Source organism: Salvia miltiorrhiza, mitochondrion (assembly GCF_028751815.1).
Source record: "Salvia miltiorrhiza mitochondrion, complete genome".
Taxonomy (NCBI): Eukaryota; Viridiplantae; Streptophyta; class Magnoliopsida; order Lamiales; family Lamiaceae; genus Salvia; species Salvia miltiorrhiza.
Window position 1 is genome coordinate 432,501 of NC_023209.1, and position 19,869 is coordinate 452,369.

The window sequence follows — 19,869 nt, forward strand, 5'->3', positions numbered from 1 at the left end:
ATGAAAGGAGCCACCACAGCTGTATGCACAATGATTGGATTTTGGTGCATACAGAGCGAGTCGAAGTGTGTAAGCCCCTTTTTAGAGTAGAGATAGAGGCGGTACATTGAAGAAATCGAATCAAAGAATCCACAAAAAAGCGGAACAAAAGAAGCCCATGGAGAAGGACACAGCCCACAATAACCTGCATTGGACTATCAAAAAAAGGGCGAATATTAAAAAAAAAACAAAGCTGATGATAAAAAAAAAGTCCACCGCTCAGTTACGCACTTCGCTCGCTGCAGAAAAGAAAACCAAAATGCAGCTGAAGGTGCCAGGTTCCTGCAGGAATTGCAAATTATCATGCCAATGGAAGCAGTTTCAAGGGATGAACATGCCCATCTGCCTTTCTGACCTGCAGACTTGGTAAGATTGGATGTTAAAATGGACTAAGGCTTCATCCACTTATTATTTCGCTCTATCCGTCTTATTTCACTCATTGATTTCTGACGGTTGCTTATCATATATATTAGGTACTTATGATCTTGTAGGTTAGGATTTTATGAAAAGAGTGGAATCGCTTTTCTTTGATACTATTTTATTGTTGCGGCTTCTGCTTGTTCATGCTAAACTTTTCTAACACTCTGACTAGCCCAAGGGGCAAAGCCTATTTTTATGAGTTCTTGTCTTTCTCTCACCACCCCTTGGTCGCCAATCTTGTCATTTCCTATGACAAAGCAGTATGGAATTTCCCCTATCTCACCTTTTAGGTGCTACTAAAAAAACGATAAGCTTTGCAAAGAAACAAATATCCACAGGAAGTAAGAACGATAAAGTTATCAACTTTTTTAAATTTAAAAAGTTCTGTCAAAAGCCACGCGAATCAACACTTTTCTTCGCGTTACCGCGGCCTCTTTGAATCACACCTAAAGGCGAATGGGATTGAGAAGGAGCTCTAGTAGGTGAATGCGTCCGGTGACATCGCTAGCCTTTGTTTGAAGGGCGGGGAAATAGAATAGATAAAGGAAAAGGGCAAGGTTCTAGCCCGTTGAAGTAAGAGTATGAAAGGGAACAGCTGGGTATTCCCCCCCCCTCTACGCTTACCAACGCTTGCCGACGGTCCTTCGCTTACTTATCTGGAGTCAACGATGCCGCTTTTTCCGTCACTCCAACTGCTGGATGGGACCGGCTTATTGGCTTAATGCTCTCGTTCGTTCTCTCACGCGCCCGATAAAGCGAAGGATAGGGATCGCTGCTCCTGTCTTACTGGAGATATCGTTTCCTAACCTGTTAAGACAAAAAGAGTTGTTTTCCAGGCTTGAATGAGAGAAAACATCTAGTTATCGATGACTTTAGAACTTCAATTCGAATCAACCAATCCGGTATATTTTCCACGTAAGCTGATTGTACAAAGTTTGTTTGTTCATACAGGCAGCGTGCTTATAGTAGTTAGAATTGTGCCAGCCATGCAATTCGTACTGCATGGCGAGATTCCTCTACCACTCTATAAATGGGGGCTCGATAAGAACTTCCATTTGCCAGAAAACTCTTCTTTCTCAATCCTTACACTCAAAGAGATTTCTAAAACAAACAATGGCTGTAGAATTCAGACTACACCAACTTTTCTCTGAAATAGAGAAAGAAGAAAAATTTATACAGGAGCGCAAGGAACTCCTTATAAGGTTCTGGAAAAAACTTCCAACAGACACTCCACTCAGGGAAGCAGAGCTCAGGCTCAAAGCCCTACGGGAAGAGCAGAACTCTCTTGTGATCGAAATTACATTAAAACACCAAGGTAACGGAAGTTAAGGCAACTCAACAGGAGGAGCACAGGGGATACTAAGAAGAGTCCGGCGACTCTTTTTAGTTTTAGAAGGTTTAAATTAAATAAGTGTCTGTAGACGCAAAGTAGTTACTTTATTTTCTGTCTACTTGTTAAGGCCTATCCTTTGACTTCTTTATGTTTTTTAAATAATTAATGTAGTTAGCATAATGCTTTTAAAGCGCTAGTAAAGGCATATGTGGTTGTTTATGTAATGTAGTGCTTTATGTAGTAGTAATGAATAACTCTTTTGGATAAATGTTTTTTCTCTACAGGCCTCTTTGAATCCTTTCAATCCATATTTATTTATGGAATGCTAAAAATTATACTTGAGCATCTAAATCTGGGCCACTACCAGCAAAAACATCTCTGAACAAGATTATAGCACCATGCCAAATGTGTCCGAATAAGAAAAGCAAATGAAGTATGTCCAAAAGTAAACCAACCCCTTAGACTGCTACGAAAAAAAACCATCGGATTTCAAAGTAGCACGATCTAATTCGCAAATGTCACCCACACGTCTAGCATATTTTTTCACAGTAGCAGGATCACTATAACTGACTCCATTAAGTTCGCCGCCATAAAACTCAACGGTTACACCTACTTGTTCAACACTATACTTGGATTCTGCCCTTCGAAAAGGTACATCCGCTCTAACAATCCCGTCGCCGTCTACCAAAACGACTGGAAATGTTTCAAAAAAAGTGGGCATACGACGTACAAAAAGCTCACGCCCTTCTTTATCTCTAAAGATAGGATGTCCTAACCATCCTACCGCTATTCCATCTCCGTTATCCATTGAGCCTGCCCTAAATAATCCTCCTTTTGCCGGATTATTGCCGATATAATCATAAAAAGCTAATTTTTCAGGAATTTTAGACCAGACTTCTGATAAACTTTGATTTTCGGCTAGCCCGGCGCTAACTCTTCGATATATCTCTTGCTGGAAATAACCCTGATCCCATTGATAACGAGTGGGACCAAACAATTCGATGGGAGTAGTTGCTGAACCATACCACATAGTTCCAGCAACAACAAAAGCTGCAAAAAAGACAGCCGCGATACTACTGGAGAGTACAGTTTCAATATTTCCCATACGTAACCCTTTGTATAGACGTTGTGGCGGTCGAACGCTAAGATGGAATAGACCCGCTAATATGCCCAGTGTACCTGCTGCAATATGATGAGAAGCTATTCCTCCCGGAACAAAAGGATCAAAACCTTCCACGCCCCACGACGGATTTACAGGCTGTACTCTTCCCGTCAGTCCATAAGGATCGGACACCCATATTCCAGGGCCGTACAGACCTGTTACATGAAATGCACCAAAACCAAAGCAAGCCACCCCGGAGAGAAATAAATGAATTCCAAAGATCTTGGGCAAATCCAAAGAGGGTTTTCCTGTACGTTCATCAGAAAATATTTCTAGATCCCAATAGACCCAATGCCAGATAGCTGCCAAAAAGCATAAGCCAGAAAACACAATATGTGCCCCAGCTACACCTTCATAACTCCAAATCCCCGGATTCGTTACAGTTCCGCCTGTGATACTCCAACCCCCCCACGAATTGGTTATTCCTAAACGAGTCATGAAGGGTATAACGAACATACCCTGTCTCCACATCGGATCAAGAATAGGGTCAGAAGGATCAAAAACTGCTAATTCATACAAAGCCATCGAGCCCGCCCAACCAGCAACCAGAGCTGTATGCATTATATGAACGGAAAGCAACCGGCCGGGATCATTCAATACAACGGTATGAACACGATACCAAGGCAAACCCATGGAAAATACCCCTTCATCGAAGAAAAATAGACACTACGTAACTTTATTGCATTGGAAAGGTTATACTATGACTATCCTATAGACTTCCCCTGTTCAGTAGATTACTTCCTAACAAGGGTTAGGATTCTATTCGTAATAATGGAAGAATTCGGTTCGTAAGAACAAAGAGAAGCAGATTTATTCTATACTCGATAAGTACCAATATGCAATGGTGGATTGATACCATTTTCTATGAGTAAATGTGTCCATCCTTCATTTATCATTAGAAGGATCTATTCGTAAAAATGTTCCTTTATTTATTTTGTATTTCTTTCTAAATTTTTCTAATCTAGGGATAAAATAAATATGATAAAGTCAATATTATAAAGACAATAAAACCATATTGTTACGTTTCCACATCAAAGTGAAATATAGTATTTAATTCCTTTTTTCTTTCAATCCGATGCTCTAACCGCTGTTCTTTTCTTTACCGAGTCTAGCTCTAGTCTGTTCGAATCCACGAATCCAATAACTACAGGTACGCCCGCTTCTTCTTATTCTTTAGGGTTCACCCTTGTGTTGCCATTCCAGCTCATCAGACTTGTCCACAACAAAGGAACTCTAATCTAACACCTATTCTGGTTCTTTTCGCTCGGTAAAACCGGTTATTTCCCTATGGATTGTCACTGATCTGCTCTTAAACTCGTTGATTTCCTTCTTCTTTGGTTTCCACTATCAAAAGCAAGGAATACCGGTAATCTCACCTCTGGATCTCCCTCTTTTGTCTCTTATTCCCGAGTGACTGCAACGAGAAGCTCTTGTTTCCCTCTGGTTTTTATCTGAGTTGGGAGTTGAAGGAGCTAATTCATCCGCCTCCCTTAATGGCAAAACCTACTAACTTACTTTCCCCTCGGGATGGCCTATTCAAATCATGAATTTTGCGGCTCACCTAATACGAAAAGCCACTAACCCGTTTTCCCCTTTGAGACCCATCCAAAAGTTGATCAAGTTGCGGCTCACCTGGTGTCAAAAGTCAGCAAAAGGAAGAACTAGCTCTTATTTGCCACATTCTTACTACAATTCATGAGATCTGCCTGCGAGGAATGCCTTTAATAGAGTACCGGTTTTGGCTGGTAAAGCCTTTATTACCTTCAGCCACAGGATCTGCTCTTTGATTTACTTCAATCTTAGCTATCCGCTGCTGACCTCCTATCCATAGTGCGGCTCTAGCCCTATCTTTGGCCTCCTCTGCCTCAGCTTTGCCCTAATCTGGCACCGAGGAATGCCACTACTAATATAGTACTGGATCCAATTCTTGAGCTTATTGGCACCAGCTTTTCGCTCTAATCCGCTGGTCCCATCTTCTGTTGACATCCACTACTTCTTTCTACTTGTTTTCGACAGATGACACCCTTCCTAGCTGGAAAGCCTATTTTACCTGTCCATATCTGCTCCGGCTAAAGAAAGGAAGACCGGTTATTTCAGGCACAATTTCCTCTGATCTCCTTTCATCTCGCTCGGTATTGCCACTAATCTCTGAAAAGGAAGATCGAACTCCCTCCTATGAAAAGAGTGGACAACTGCTGAAAAGAGCTCAGAAGAAGGGAATTCAGAAAGAAGACCAAAAGGGTAGCTCCCGGCTTTGTTCCTCCTTGGATGATCGGATTTCGGTACTATTCCAATATCAGAGCTAGAGTCAAAGAAGGAAGATCCGCTCTTTCCTGTAGTTGAATCAAAAGAAGATAGAAAATTGATGCTAAACTCAGGTGAAAAAAGAATTACTTCTCTTAAGAGACACCTGCCTCAAAAGCAACCGATGAGACGGATACACGAGTTCCTGTTGTGAAAGACAGGAGCAGCTAGTGATCGAAAACAACCCGCTTACCTGCTCATCTTTGGCAGCAGCAGAAGAAGAAACCGTTGTCACCAAAGCATCTCTGGAAAGCGAAGGCCCTTCCTTTTCTTTCGATTTCCACTCTTGATGCTCTCTTCTTTAGCAAAGTATGCCCGTGAAAGGAAGACTTATCTCCCTCGGATCATAGAAACTTGTTGATTTACACCTATTCTATTTGGGATTTATCCCCAGGTAAGAACACCGAGCGACTTCCTTCAATCTCAACTGGTCACTAACTCTTGTCTAGCTCGGATTTAGCTTTGAATTGACATCTACTACCTATTCTTCTGCTTCTGGCTCGTAAGCCTTTTCTTAACCATTCATCTGCGCTAAGGAAACCTGTTTTCAGCCACAAGATCTATCTCCTCAGCTAAAGACAAGAAAGGAAGACCTTTATTAAGAACAAGTACAGGATAGCTATACGGATTTTCTAAGCTAGCAACATCTATCAATAGAGAAAAGTGGTAGATTGAAGAATAGCTCGAAAGAACAACTGCGCTAATAGGGTCTCCAAAGAGGGCTTACCCCCAGCTGCTCTCCTGCTTCCCCAGTCCGGGCATCAGTCGCTGGCTACAACCGCTTGGCATTAACAAGAAGCCCGTACCGTCACTCTTAATGGGCTCTTTTGGCCCTCTTTCCTTTAATAAATCCCTATAATTATAATATAGTAGAGGCCAAAGAACTCATCAATTTGAGGTAAGAACTGCTGATCTGATTTCCCCTCATATCCTGCCCTCCTATCCATAGTCTGGTTACAAACTGATGTCTAGCCTTTCTATTTGGCAATTGGTTCAGGAATTCATTGCGAGAAAACACCAATAAAGGCTACTGCTCCTAGAGTCATTCTCGTCAATCTACTACTATAATTATAATTAAGGATTTCTGGTCAATTCCCACTCTCATCAATCAAGGAATTGGCCTCATCTCTGCCAAGGTAAACTGCTTCTTTCGCTCATCTCGAATCCCTCCTTTGTTACAGGTTCGCCCGCTTCTTCTATTCTAGGGTTTTCGTACACCCGGTCAGCTCATCCGACTTGTCCACTTTAGCTCTCATCTCACCAGGAAGACCGGTTATTGACGCTCACCCATCAGTTTTCTCTTTCTTTACAGGATCTAATTCCCTCCTGGCTGGTTGATTTCTTCTTCTTTTGAGCGCTTCTCCCTCTGGATTAGCTCAACTCGGTGCTATCCTCTTTTCATCTCGCCTAATGGGAAAAGTCAGCAAACCCGTTTTCACTCGGAGAGGCTATCCTAAAGTTGATTATTTCCTACTCCCCCTAGGGCCAAAACTAAGCAAAAGGAACGAGATGCTCGGGTTTATCTCTTCTTTGGACTCATCAACAAAGGAACTCGAATATGACACCTGCTTTGCGATCTAGTTTGCTCACCTTCCAGTCTTGAGATCTGAGACATCGGACTAAAAAGCCAGTTCTGCTTTGGATCAATTCACAGAGATATCCTCAAAGGAAGAACGGGTTTGAGGAAAGACGGCAAATGGGGCATGCACGGGTGAGTCCCTGGGTTTGAAGGCAGATTGAGCAGGAATTGATCAAGAAAGGAGGGCAACAGTAGCTGAGTCCGATGAGCTCGAATAGGAGTAAGACTAGGGCAACTAAGAAGTATAATATGTCTGAGGTAGATCGGTCTTCCTGTGATGATAGGAGAAATGAGGCACTTATTAGCGAAATACCAGGTAATCTAGAGCTAACTCAAAGGAGATTTTAGCTCTTCCTTTCTTGAGCTGATGAGCAGATAGATAGATATCTTGTGCATGAAGACAGGTATAATAAAGGCTTTTAGACCAGGCTGTTGGGGAAGAATAGGTGGCAATCAACGAGTTTAAGAACGGATGTCAATAGTGGGAATTCCTTAGCGGAGATGATCGGATGTGTAGAGCTAAAGAAAGGGGCTTTTCGACTCATACTATTCTCGAAAGGAAAAGGAGCCTATTATTGTATTTATCCTTTGCTCTTCGCTGACCTGTATAAAAGAAATCTAGGCTGCCTTTGCTGAACCAATCCAGAAATTGCATAAGATAAGAAAGGCTTCGTTCTATCGGTTTAGTCTTTCCACTCATCTTTGATACCGGTTTCGAAAAAGGAAGCCTGAACAAATAGCTCATAGTTACGAGATCGATCTCCTAAATCCACACCTATTAGGAGTATAACCAGTGCTAAGGAGACCAGCTCACCCTTTGGGATTTCTTCCATGATCCACTGGTGAAAGAAAGCAATAGGAATCCTAGCTACGAGAGCTTCTCTTCTTTAATAGTAGTACCAGATCTAGTCTCTAAAGGCAAGGAAAGCAAGGACTCGTTCATACATGAGTGGAAGGAACTCTTTAACTCATAGCTCAGGAACTCAGAGCAACAGGAGCTCAAAGCTACAATAACTCATTAAAGGATGCACTTTCAGCTACTATTAATGTATACTTTATTTTACTTTCATGTTACCTAACCTTCCTAAAATGGCTAAAAAAGGTGTAAGTTGAATTGACGAAAGCGTAAGCTGATATGAGTTGAATGTCTTCCACCGTTGACTGTTCGAAAGGAAGAGTTTGCTTTGTTCACCGATAAGAATGATTGGACTGATCTACCACGGGTATTGGATTTACTGCTTTCCTACACCGCTTCTTCAACCCTATTCTTTCCTGACCAAGGAGGTAGACCAAAGTGAGCTAGGTACCACGAAGGACGGAGGGACTATCCTGGCATTGCTTCCCTAATATAGTTGTTCTTGGATTCGAGTTTGTTTACTTCCTGGACTCATAAGGCAAAATACCACCAATCAAGGTAGCAGTTTGATAAATGGATTCTACAAAGGAAGCAGGATGTCCACGGTTTTGAGTTGTAATTGGTTTCTAGGAGTTGGTAGCTTGTAGTTAGTTCCCCTAAGGTTTGACCAAAGGAGGAAGCTCGAGATGTCATATCAGCAGCCGAAGAAAAGAAGGTATATTGCAGCTAATCAACAAGCCCGGTTTACCCCATTTTTGAAGGAAGAATAGGAAATAGAAGGCGGGTAGCGCTTTGAGAAACTTATTCATTTAGTGGAGAAGGAAAGGGAAACATCCCAAGTCCACCACTGGCAAAGGGCGAAAAAAGGCTTCCAATGGCCATAGAAGAAAGAAGGGTAGCCCAATTCCTATCAACAAGAGTAGGAGAAACCCCTTCGCAGACCCATAAGAAGATGATGGACCAATCCTACCGGACGTAAACGCTAACCATTGAGTAAAGGAAAGGTTCGAAATAGTTTAGTAGAAGAACTAGGAAGCAAGATAGATCATAATGGGGCAGCATTCCTTGTCTTGTGGTTTGTGAAGAGAAGGAAGTGGTAGTAATTTACCCTGCTATTGGCAAGGGGTTGTTTCCTGATGAGTATGAATAAGTATCAAAGGAGATCACCTATATTCCTCAACTGGTTCATCAGAAGTAGAAAACCTCCTATCTCAGTGAAAGCCGTAATTTGCAATACCATCATAAGTAGGATCTACCTCAGAAGCATGAAAAATAAAGACCATAAATGAGCTATCCACGGGCGACGACGTATGAATGAGTACAGGTTTGTCCGAGTGATCAGGTGTGGATGCATGAATAGAAGGCCGACGCACGCAAGGAAAAGAAAGTCTACAAATCAGCCATTTCATCCTTCGCTTTTGGATTTCTACCTGGGAAATAGGGTGTCAAATGGCAGCTAGCTCTAATCTAGGAGTAACATTGGTATTAGTCAAGGTCGTGTTTAGGAAACCTGAGGCCTAGGAAAACTCGCCTCGAGTGATTGTACATTGAACTCTCATAAGTCTGCCTTGTCTTCTTCTTTGTAAAAGGGTAAACCCTTGGTATCCATAAAACGAGTGTTTCTAAGGAATCTGAAAAGCCCGGATGCGTGATATCATAAGTTTGGGCTGCCCTTTGATAGATTGTACATTGAATCAGCGAAGTATGCCTTAATTGGCCTTTTATTGAATTCTATTCCTAAGAATGATGGAAATCTCTCCTGAAAAGTAGTCGTTTGAGTTCAGCTCGGCTGCCCTTTTAGAGAACAACCGTGGAAATGAATCCAAAGGATGAGTTAGCCTCCGTAGCGCTGTTCTTATTCCTGATATGAGCTAAAAAGAAAAAAAGTGTAAGTTTTCACCCTAGATAAAGCAGTAACTTGATCGATTTAAATCCAAGGTCTGGGAATTGTTCTTAGTTCTGAGCTAAAACTGCAGCCTTTCTCAAACCAACCTGGGAAAGAAAGAGTCTCCCTCGGGTTAAAGCATAAGATCTCACAGGGTCGAAAAGGTACTCTAGCGCATCTTCATGAATGGATTGATTTTGACTTTGCTTAATTGGGCTTTTACCTGGTATTTGTCTCTTTACCTGGTTGTTCACCGTAGGAAGAGACAGGGAACTCGCCTTCGGCTTCCGATTCCTATGTGTTAAGTAGAAACCGTATGTGTCAAGCATGTAAGTAACGGGACCCTTTGAAAGGCCTTTTGCCTGTACTTTCACCTATCCCTTAAAGCGCCTTCGGCTTTTTCTCTCTCATAGGAGATTACGTGAACGGAAAAGAGAAAGAGCCCTGGTACTTTATATGGGATATGGCTTTATGGTCCCTGTCCCTTGTTCCTTTTCGAAAGAGGAGCAGCTACCGGAACCTGCAGCCCGAGTTCTGAGTTCTTGTTGAGTTGATGAAGTTGACTTCCTTTTCGGCCTTTCGGCTTGGGAAGTGAAGTGTAGCTACGGCATTGCAGCTAAGGTATAGAAGAGATACGAGCTACCACGATACCGATGTCCTGATGTTCTTTCTGTTGTTGAGGATGTCAGTACTCGGTATTGATACTCTTTCTAGTCCATTAATAGTAGATACTGAGTTATTCAATATGTTGTAGTTGAGGAGCTTATTTCTTGATTGAATGTATCCCTACGGTCTCACTTCAATATGGAAGACGGAGATGGCAAACGAGTTCTAGTATAGAGAAATTCCTTTCTGGAGACGGTCCACCTGAGCTAGAGTTGAGGGGAGAGTTCAGAGCTAAACTAATATGTGTAGCTAGGCTTGCTAGGAGAGTTCAATCAATATGAGTAGCTAAAGCGGATGCAGCTAGGCGGCTTGTTCCCTCAATATGTGCTGCTAATGGCTATGTGTAGCTATCGGCTTGTTGAGAGTTCAATATGAGGAGTTAGCGGAGTATCTTCTCGATCTGCCAGATATGAGTAGTTAATCACCCCTCGATCACCAGTAGTTCAATCGATATGTCGACCACTGATCCACAGTAGTCAAGTCAAAAGAAGAAGTAAATCGTAATGAACTCAAGAGGGAAGGCCACTCTACTGTCCTAGTCTCTTTGTTCTCTTTCCTTTCTTCTCACTCTATGCGTTTGAGAAAGCGAAACTAGGTCAGTCAACTCCTACGTATGTGATTTTGGTTTTGCACTCCTGCACTGCCGGCTCTGGAGAGAGTGATCCTCGGGTGACTGAACTACCCTACCTTGAGAGTAGGGGTAGGCCTAAGCTCAATGCCCTTACTCAACCACCAAGAGCAACTAGAGTAAAGGCGTAATTTGCACCTCCAACAGACAAAACAAAGGCTTTTGGATTATCCTAGTAAAAGAGCGAAAAGTCATTTAGAAATGAAATAAAGGGTGCCCCGGGGTAAAAAGTCTTAGTTCTGGGAGTCTCGCCAGCTCCCACCCTTATACAGTAACCATTCTGACCGGGTGTACAAGTCCCCAATCCAATACGGCTTACTCTCGTCTTTTTTCCAAAGCGGCTGGAGAATCGGCCCGATGCCTACACCTATTGAAAGGGGCGACGGCTCAGATGAAGCGAGCCTATACTTGTTTAGTAAGGGAGGCAGTCTAAAGCGATCTGCTCTTCTTCTTCCTACGCCCAGAGGGAAATCCTTTCTAAGTAAAGTCAACAAAGCTACGTTTCGGATTGAGTCTCGCGGTTTGGCGCTTTTGCATTATAGTCAAGGTTGACCCAAGTTCTCCTTTAAGCGAGCTCCTTCTTACTTAAGATAGAAAGAGAACACTTGAGCTAACCAAAGAGCCACCCATATGGTTGTATAAAAGACTGAGTGGTATCCATTTTACATGTCATTCCCGAGGCGTGCACGCTACGGCGCGGCAACTACTCAATCCAAGAAGGGCGGCGGGCAGGGTTTGATACCATTGGATTTGTGATCTTGGCTGGCACCGCTGAAGTGTAAGCCCTTGCTTCTTACTAACAGGAGGGGGTAGGCATCTCTCTTCGAGCGGCAGTGCAAGCTCGGATGGTGTTAGCGCTTCTTGTGCGGCTAACAAAGAGGGATCAGCCTTCTATATTGTACGATGTCAGTCAGTCCGTCTTCTCGGGTGACGGGCTCCTTTCCGAGTCAGTCAATGAAGATGAGCTTCATGCCGCTTGAACGAAAGAGGAAGCAGCGATAGCAACTCGCCATGCAATTTGTTGATCACTGACGGCCTGCGCTCATTCATCTCAGGAAGAAAGCTCCTCCGCTCCGTGGCACATTGAAGCGCGCAACTTTACGCTGTTTGCCATCGCAGTGTTAATTGTCCCCTTCCTCTTCACTAATGGGATCAGGAGCACGCACTTCTACTATCATGGTAGTTGCGAAATCGTTGATGCGAGACGGAAAGCAGAATACATTAGGTCCCCACAGGTCAGTCAAAAGGATTGCTCCAGCTAGATGGCTAGCTTGAAGGCTTTAGGTGGTATGGGAAAATGTAGCGCACTTTGAACTAGTCCGTCAAGACCTATTAATCCGTCAAGAAAGAAAGAAACGAAAGCACTTCTTCTCTTACGAGATGGATTGTTGGATCGCTTTTATCAACATTTGAGGGACTATGAAAAAGTCTTTCCAAGTAGGGACCTATGACTTTAGCACCCCTGCCCGTAGTAGTCGCTTACCTATGGTTAGCTCTTTATACTACTTTGGAAAGTCTTATATAGGAGAATACTGAAATCGATTCCCGTGGTGGATGGATATATCCTATTGAATGAAAGATCTAGCATAGAGAAAGAGCTTTGAATACCTCATATGACCAATCACCTTAAAGGCTAGTCTATCGCTCGAAATGGAGCTATAAAGTTGTCCACTTCTTCCTTTTCTTTCATCAGCAGAGAGTTCAAAAAGAGAGGAGCATGAAGATAGTTCAGTTCTTGATGCTCTTCGAGAATCTCGTTCGGAATGATTTTGTAGACGATGCTTGCTTTTTATCAGAAACCTCAGCTGTAGAAAAGCCAACTATCCGGCTAGGCATGTGGGGAGAAGACTACTCTGGCTCCAACTTCCATTCCGAGTGAGAGATTGAAGGATCGAATTCACATTTCTTTAAATATTTCAAATATACGCGACTCCGAATTACAAAATGTCGTAAGAGAATAAATCTGGGGCATCCCTAACAATCTTGGGATTGTTTTTTTCACCGCTCCTGTGCTACCAAGGCAAGGAATCCAGGTACCGTGTCATAGATTTGTTTTGTCCTTAAATCATTGGTGTCATCGAAGTACTTTCCCATTCATTAAGGGGACATTCCAATAGAAGAGGCTGCACTTCTTTCGAACTGACTGCTTCTACCGGCAAATACGGATTTTATCCTATGGGTAGTCGGTAACAGAGGGCCCAGGAACAAGGGGAGAAATAGAAGAAAGAAAGATGGACTTTTGTGAACTACTAGATAGACCCCGGCGTGTGTGCTAGCTCGGCTAACTTGTTACCAGCTCATCAAGGAAAGTTGCCCTCTTCTGGGCGGCTGCGGCAAAAGAACTCTGAAGAAAGGATGGTACCTATGCTATGATATGACCCAGCCCCAATACCCGAAAGAGGAAACCCGCTGTTACGGTATCCTGGGCGCGAATTTGTGCTGTGAGAGAGGAAGGAGGATTAGGTCTTCGTTCCCTGAAAGATACAAATAATGCTTTTCTTATGAGGTTTGCCTGGAAGTTCATTACGAATGAAACCCCGTTCTGAGACATCGACATTTGAACATGTTGCGATTGCCGCGTGTGAAACACACCTCTTCTTCCATCTGGCCGGGATTGAGGGAGCATTATCAGACTCTCGTTGACGAGTCCCGTTGGTGAGAACTCTCAAATCTTATTCTGGTGGGACAACTGGTTGGGTTTTTCTATTGCCGAACTCTATCAGATCATGGACTTCTCAGACAATTTATTATTATTACTACGACAATAGATGGCATTTCTCAGCTTCATTTATTGTTCGATATCCTCACATTGTTGAGCAGATTATATATATTCCAATCACTCAGGTGTCTACCGATAAAAGGATTTGGCAGAAATCGGTTTTTGGTGATCTCACCTCTAGCATTGCTTACTTACATCTCAGACCGTCGTTCCCTCAAGTGGCGTGGGGCTTTTGGATATGGGAGAATTACATCCCAGAGAGACGTACACTGGTTGTGTGGCGGTCATGGTAGGCTGCCCTTGTGGAGTGTTCTTTCAAATCAGGGGTTTCAGGGTCCTTCTATTTGTGGTCTTTGCTCCGAGACATTTGATCATTTATTTCTTGATTGCACCTTCAGTAGTCGTATTTGGGACTGGATTGGTGAGGGTTTTTCAAGTTAATATTCCTCGACAGGCGGGCATCCTTCATTTTCTTCTTGATATGATGAAGAAAAGGTTTAGTCCTCAGCTTCTTGCTCTTTGGAAATCGGCCACGATTGGTGTCATATGGTTAATATGGACGGTGCGTAACAAGCATATCTTTGAAGGAGTCAGGCCGAATGTCTTTTCGGCGATTAGCTATTTATGGTCTTCTTTGCGTTCTTGCCCAGTGCATGCTCCCATGAACAATTCGGTGTCGGATTTGCTGATTCTACATAATTTGCACGTCAGAGGCATTCCTAGGAAAGCTCCTGTTATTACTTCGGTTACTTGGCTACCGCCTCCTGAAGGGGTCATCAAAATGAACTCCGATGGTAGTGCCATGGGCGCGCCCGGTGTAATGGCTTGCGGCGCTGTTTTTAGGGACTGGAAGGGCCGTGTCCTTGGTTCTTTCTCTAAGCAGATGGAGCAGGGAAGAAGCCCCATTCGTTGAATATCTACCTCCCATTTTCGATTTACTTGTTTGATAAAGGCGAAAGAAAAGAAAGCACTACTAGTACCAAACCTGCAGGCTATTATTAATGTCATACACGCATGCGGGCCAGCGAGGGAAGGATCGGATGAGTGGAAATTGCCATTGCCCTATGGTATGGTCTTCGTCTGGTGCACTTCAACGGATTACGGAAATAGGAGAAGAAGCTGAAGAAGAAGATCGTAGAATAGTCTTTGCAGTGAGTGTGTGATGAGTGCTGGCTAGTCTATGAGTGCATATCAGTCTATCCTCTGTCTTTTCCCTGGCCTGGCTCAGACTCGCGCGCTACAACGCCAGTGACAGGTTGGATAGCCTAACGTGCATTGCATGGGGTGGTGTCAAAGTGAGTTTTCTTGCTTTACGACAAGCCTCTGAACAAGGCTTCTCTTCTGACCGTCTTCCAGCTTGAATCCAATCCGAAGTGAAGAAAAAACGAGAAAGCAAAGAGAAAGCCTTCCACTTTCAGAAAAGAGCTTAGTTAGACCCTTCTTCGAGAGATCAGACGATTGTAGAAGACGAAAACACCGTCTTCTTTTCTTGTCTTCAAATTGCACATGCTGTCGGGAGAGATTACCTTCTTGTTCAGTCTAATCCGATGTGAGCAGACTTATCTATCTTCATACCTCTTTCAGCAGAGAAGAAAGCTTTGGGACAGTTTCTGAGAGAAGAGGGTCAAGGGGGACTCCCAGAATCGAAGTCGTGTAACTATGTTTCTAAGCACATAACGTATAGGATAACTAAAAAGGCTTGTATGGCTGAGTTGAGTGGAGGGGCTAAGCGCTGCTGCATATTCTAATTAGCCCTTTCCCGTCCGTACTTTTTGACTGTATGTAGGGAGGACCACCTATTAGTATTAGAAGGTCTTTTCTCTTTATTTCCATGCCACCTGTGTAAAGAAAGCAGTCTCCATGAAAGCTATGCTATGCCTTTTTATTTGTATTTGACTTCTCCCTATCCCTATACGCTGGCTGTATTGAGTGTATCGTCCATGTACGTCTAATCTAACGGTAATATTCGACTGAAGCGGATGGGGATCTCTCTTTATCCGCCTTCGGGCTTTGAAAAAAGGCTTCGTACTATCCATCATATATAGATGGATTGATTGACTCGCGGCTAGGTGACTTCTCCTCTCCTTCTTGTTCCGTGATGTGCTACTTGACTTTCTTTATTCTTCCTCACCCGGTAAAACGCCATCTTTTAATATAATAAGGCAATTGCCTACGTTCGAGCTAGTCGACTCCTTACTTCACTTCTTCGCAACTAAGGAAAATCCCTTAGGGCTTAGGGTTAGGGAAAGACTGATTGGGTAGTAATGGCACTCAATAGCTCTAACAGAACATTGGATTCATTTCCCTAGTCATAGAATAGACGACTAGTTTTTCTTCTAGGCTGGATCTAAACGCCGCGTATCCTTATTTCAATCTCTCGGCCCTCTTACCCTTTTGTTTTGAGAAAGTTTAGCTTTACTTTACATTGAGAAGCAGGATACCTGCGTATTTAATGAGGATTCAATCCAGCCACAGGGTTCCCCATGACTAACTTGTTACGAACGAAAATCTCTCTTACGAGAGACGAAGAAACTAAGCTAAACAAGAAAAATCTTATTCCCTCCCTTTAAAGTACATAGCAGTTCCTTAACTAAACGGACATTCATTCTTTACAACCAAATTAAATTCGGGTAAAAAGCGACTCTTTATCCATAAAGAAAATGTTACCGTCTCAGTCTACTTGCAGAAAGCCGCCCTGGCATGGAATAGGAGAACCACCCCTTTCTATTAAGCCAAGTTTGACTGAAAAGAAATTTATTTTAAAAAAGACAGCAGATGCTCAATGGAGAATGACTCTTCTTTAGTAATCGGCAGGAATGCTTCATATAAATATCGAGCGAATCTTTGATTGGGAAAGAAAAATTGGATCAAAGACTCGCATGACATGATTGTTGAGCAAATTGCTCAGTAAACAACAGCACATTGGTATTCCACCAATTTAGTTGGACCAATCTTTTCCATTTATATCAAGAATTGGACGATATAGGAAAGCTGATAGTAAATCGATCGCGTATTTTTCTACGATCAAAGAAGAAAAATCAGATAAAAGAGATTGTCGATCAATATTCAGCAAGAGAGGAAGAAAGTGAAAATAGATCAATTTATCCACTCTGCCCCAGCTGACAACCTCCGAATAATAATCTACCATTCCTACCTCTGGCCTCAAGCCAAAGGATTTCTCATTATTTAACTTGTTACCAAAAGCTGCGTACATTATTTTTTTCAGCACACTAGCGAAAGAAGTGAAAATTAGGTGGTCTTCCCTTGTCGGTGATATAGTGACATAATAATCAGGGAAGATCGAAACGGAAATAAAAATTATTGATATCTCAATTGGTCCCTTCCCCCATCTTTAGGGAATAGTTGAAGCTGAAAGGGGGAAAAGTTAGACTTTTTGGCCATCACTGGAGACTACCCGAGCTAATGATAGAGGCAAGAACACCTTCCGACCAGGCCTTACTATAACCAACCTCACAGATCCAACTCAATCTTTTACACCGATGTATCGTACTCTCTCGACCAGGTCATCAAAAAGACTGCTAAATCTTTCCGAAGTGAGAGAAGGAGGGAAGGCGCGCTACAACTAAGATAACAGCCAGCTGAAAAACGTTAGCTAGCTAGGCTAGCGCGCAATGGCTTTCTCTGATTCTGATAGGGGCTCGCTTCTTCAAGCTCCGCCCAACCTATACAAGGTGCTGCTCGCTTTCTCTGAGCCACTAGTGGCTTATGTAGTGGTCGGCATTCCTACGTGCTCCTCCTTGCCCCCCTACTTAAGAATCCAAAGGTGGCCTTTGGATGTTGTCGTGACCGCTTAGGCTTGGTTGATTTTGTCAGAAAAGAAAGTAGGTTTCTGGGGTTCATTGATTAGTACACCTCCGGTGCTGGTAAGGTCGGGACCGTGGTCGTCCGTCTCCGGTTTGCCGGCCGATAAGATCTCTGAGATTGACCAGCCAGCTGGGTTGGTTTGGCTATTCTTTTCTATTGAAAAGGAGTCAGCTGTCTGCGCGAGTCACCTTCTTATAGGCTCCGCTGGACGACACGGCATTTTCGTTCAAATATAATATAGGCCGGCCGTACTTGTGATGGTTCCCAAGGATTCAATATGACCACTTAGGTCTACGTTGCCACGATATTGTTCTATGGAAGCGGGCGGGCTGTTTAGAAGCTCGGCCCGGTTTTTTTGGTGTCGTAGGGGAGGGATTGACCTTTCTAACGCATATTCAGTCGTACCGGCATGGCCCCACTGATTTGTTTTCGATCAGAGCATCAAGCAGCGCAACCCGGTTCTACTTGACTAAGCCCGTGCTCCTCCAAGGAGGGAGTTTGCTTTACCCAACTCCCTTTTTGATAACAAGGCAGAAAGCCCCTACCGGACACTCATTAGTTTCGAATGAAGAGTGCCCTAGCAAGCACCTATTTCTATAAATATAAAAAAGCGAGACTTTACTAAACAAGCAAGAAAAGCCCTTTCTATCTTATTAGTCAAGCGCTAACACCCTATCTATAGCTATAGGTTGGGGCCCTTTCAATTTCAATAAGGCTCGCGTAGGAAAATCGAATATTTTGAAGTTGGTAAAGACCCGCCCCCTTTTTCAGTCAGAATGAGTCCCCGGGACCCCGGGACATTGGCTTCCGCCAACAGTGAACTATTAAGGATCGCATCCCGCGCATATTCTACATTATAGCCTGCAACTGATTCAGCTTCCGCTTCTGGGAGATCAAAGGGAGCTCGATTAGTTTCTGCTAGACAAGAAATAAAGAACATAACCAATACAGGGAACAAGGGAATACCGGACCATATCTGCTTTTGCGCCATGACAATCTCACTCGAATTACGGGGACCTACACATATTAGTACAGTATACCGGGGTCCCCGGCCAGAACCACACGTGCAAGTTTCCCTGCATGCGGCTCGTCCGTGCTTTTCGAGGCGCTGCCTGTGACTCAGTATGGGATAAGGGGGCGGAACTGCACACGAAAGTGTTCAGAGCATTGTCCGAGTGAGTAGGCAGCGCCTACCAAGCAAAGCTTTCTTGAAGAGGCTGGGCTGCTTTTTTTTCGGCGCCCGCCCTTTCTTTATTTAGATGTTGAGGCAAGGCAAGCCCCAGGAAGGGCATTTAGCGAGGAGCATTGTTTTGAGGGAGGGAAAGCGTGGTTGACAAAGCACTTCGAGGAGGCGCCTGGACTGGAGTGCTTTCATCAAATGATGCATGTGGGCTGAGCTATTCCCATCCCAAGTGGTAGTCCCGCTGCGGCCTCTGACCGTCCGTCCCGTCTCATCGTGATTTGGCTATACTTGAATGTAGCCAGCCATGTTAGCTTCACATGAGAGCCTTTTTTCTAAAGGCTAAAAAGGCACTCATCAGTCAGCTCGGCCGCTTTCCTATTTCGCTTTTCCGCCTATTAATAGAATAGGTCCCGACGGCCCGCCTTTCTTCATCTATACCAGATGCCGCGCACGAACCAATAGAAAGGATTTCAGCGCCCCTCTCTAGTCTAGATAAGAAGCAGAACGCGCCATCACCTACAGCCCTTTCCTCTGCCGGGGACTTCCACGAAATGAAAACGGGCGGCATCGTCGTATGCTCCACTTTTGTTGCCCTGGTTTATATCCCGGAGTACTCCTATGGCCGATCTGTCACCCAACCTACTTAAACAACCTAAAAGCTTGACCCCGTCCCGTTTGGAGAATGACCCCTTATGGCACGGCTTAGTCAGTTATTCTCGCAGTTCAGATAAGATTCGGACCACCACTTCTCTGAAAGCATGGTTCTTGCCTCACTCCCCCCTTTGAGCTCGTCCATTCGTTGGGTGATCCCTTGCTCTCACGTTCGAGTGTTTGCTCGTCGTTTAGGCCCGTGAGTGAGATTTCTGCTCATTGCAGTCACCTCCGGGGTTCTTCGCACCTGGATAGTACCAGGACCCTTGTGCCCCGGCCCTTGAGCCGATAAAGCTGCCCGCCCTATGACCCACAACTCAAAATGAGCCTTGCGACGAGACGCGGACATTCCCCATGCTGCGGTTCCCTCCGGTCCGTTCCCGGGTTGGGTTAGGGGAACAGCCGAGCGATTGCCTTCGCGGATCCAAACGCGCTCACAAGGCGCACAATAAGAATAAGACCAATAGAGACTTCATAAGGGACCATTTGAGCTGCAGATCGTAATGCTCCTAGAGAGGCATATTTCGAATATAGAGGAGTCAAAGTTCCCAACAATCAAGTAGTTTATCATATCCTTCTATGAACCGTACGAGCACGTTCTCTGTCACCCCCCACCGCG

At 43.9% G+C, this 19,869-nt stretch overlaps 3 protein-coding genes.

The window, feature by feature from the left end:
• Nucleotides 1-1,461: 1,461 nt before the first annotated feature.
• Nucleotides 1,462-1,788, top strand: orf108b (hypothetical protein). Its single transcript has one exon. The coding sequence runs from the start codon at nt 1,462-1,464 to the stop codon at nt 1,786-1,788; it is 327 nt and encodes a 108-aa protein (YP_008992386.1).
• Nucleotides 1,789-13,829: 12,041 nt separating this feature from the next.
• On the top strand, nt 13,830-14,504 carry orf224 (hypothetical protein). Its single transcript has one exon. It carries the CDS (start codon nt 13,830-13,832, stop codon nt 14,502-14,504), a length of 675 nt encoding a protein of 224 aa, YP_008992387.1.
• Nucleotides 14,505-18,209: 3,705 nt separating this feature from the next.
• nad1 (NADH dehydrogenase subunit 1) lies at nt 18,210-19,778 on the bottom strand (one part of a trans-spliced gene, as the record gives it). Coding sequence (YP_008992266.1) covers nt 18,210-18,452; nt 19,698-19,778 — 324 coding nt within the window.
• Nucleotides 19,779-19,869: the final 91 nt, after the last annotated feature.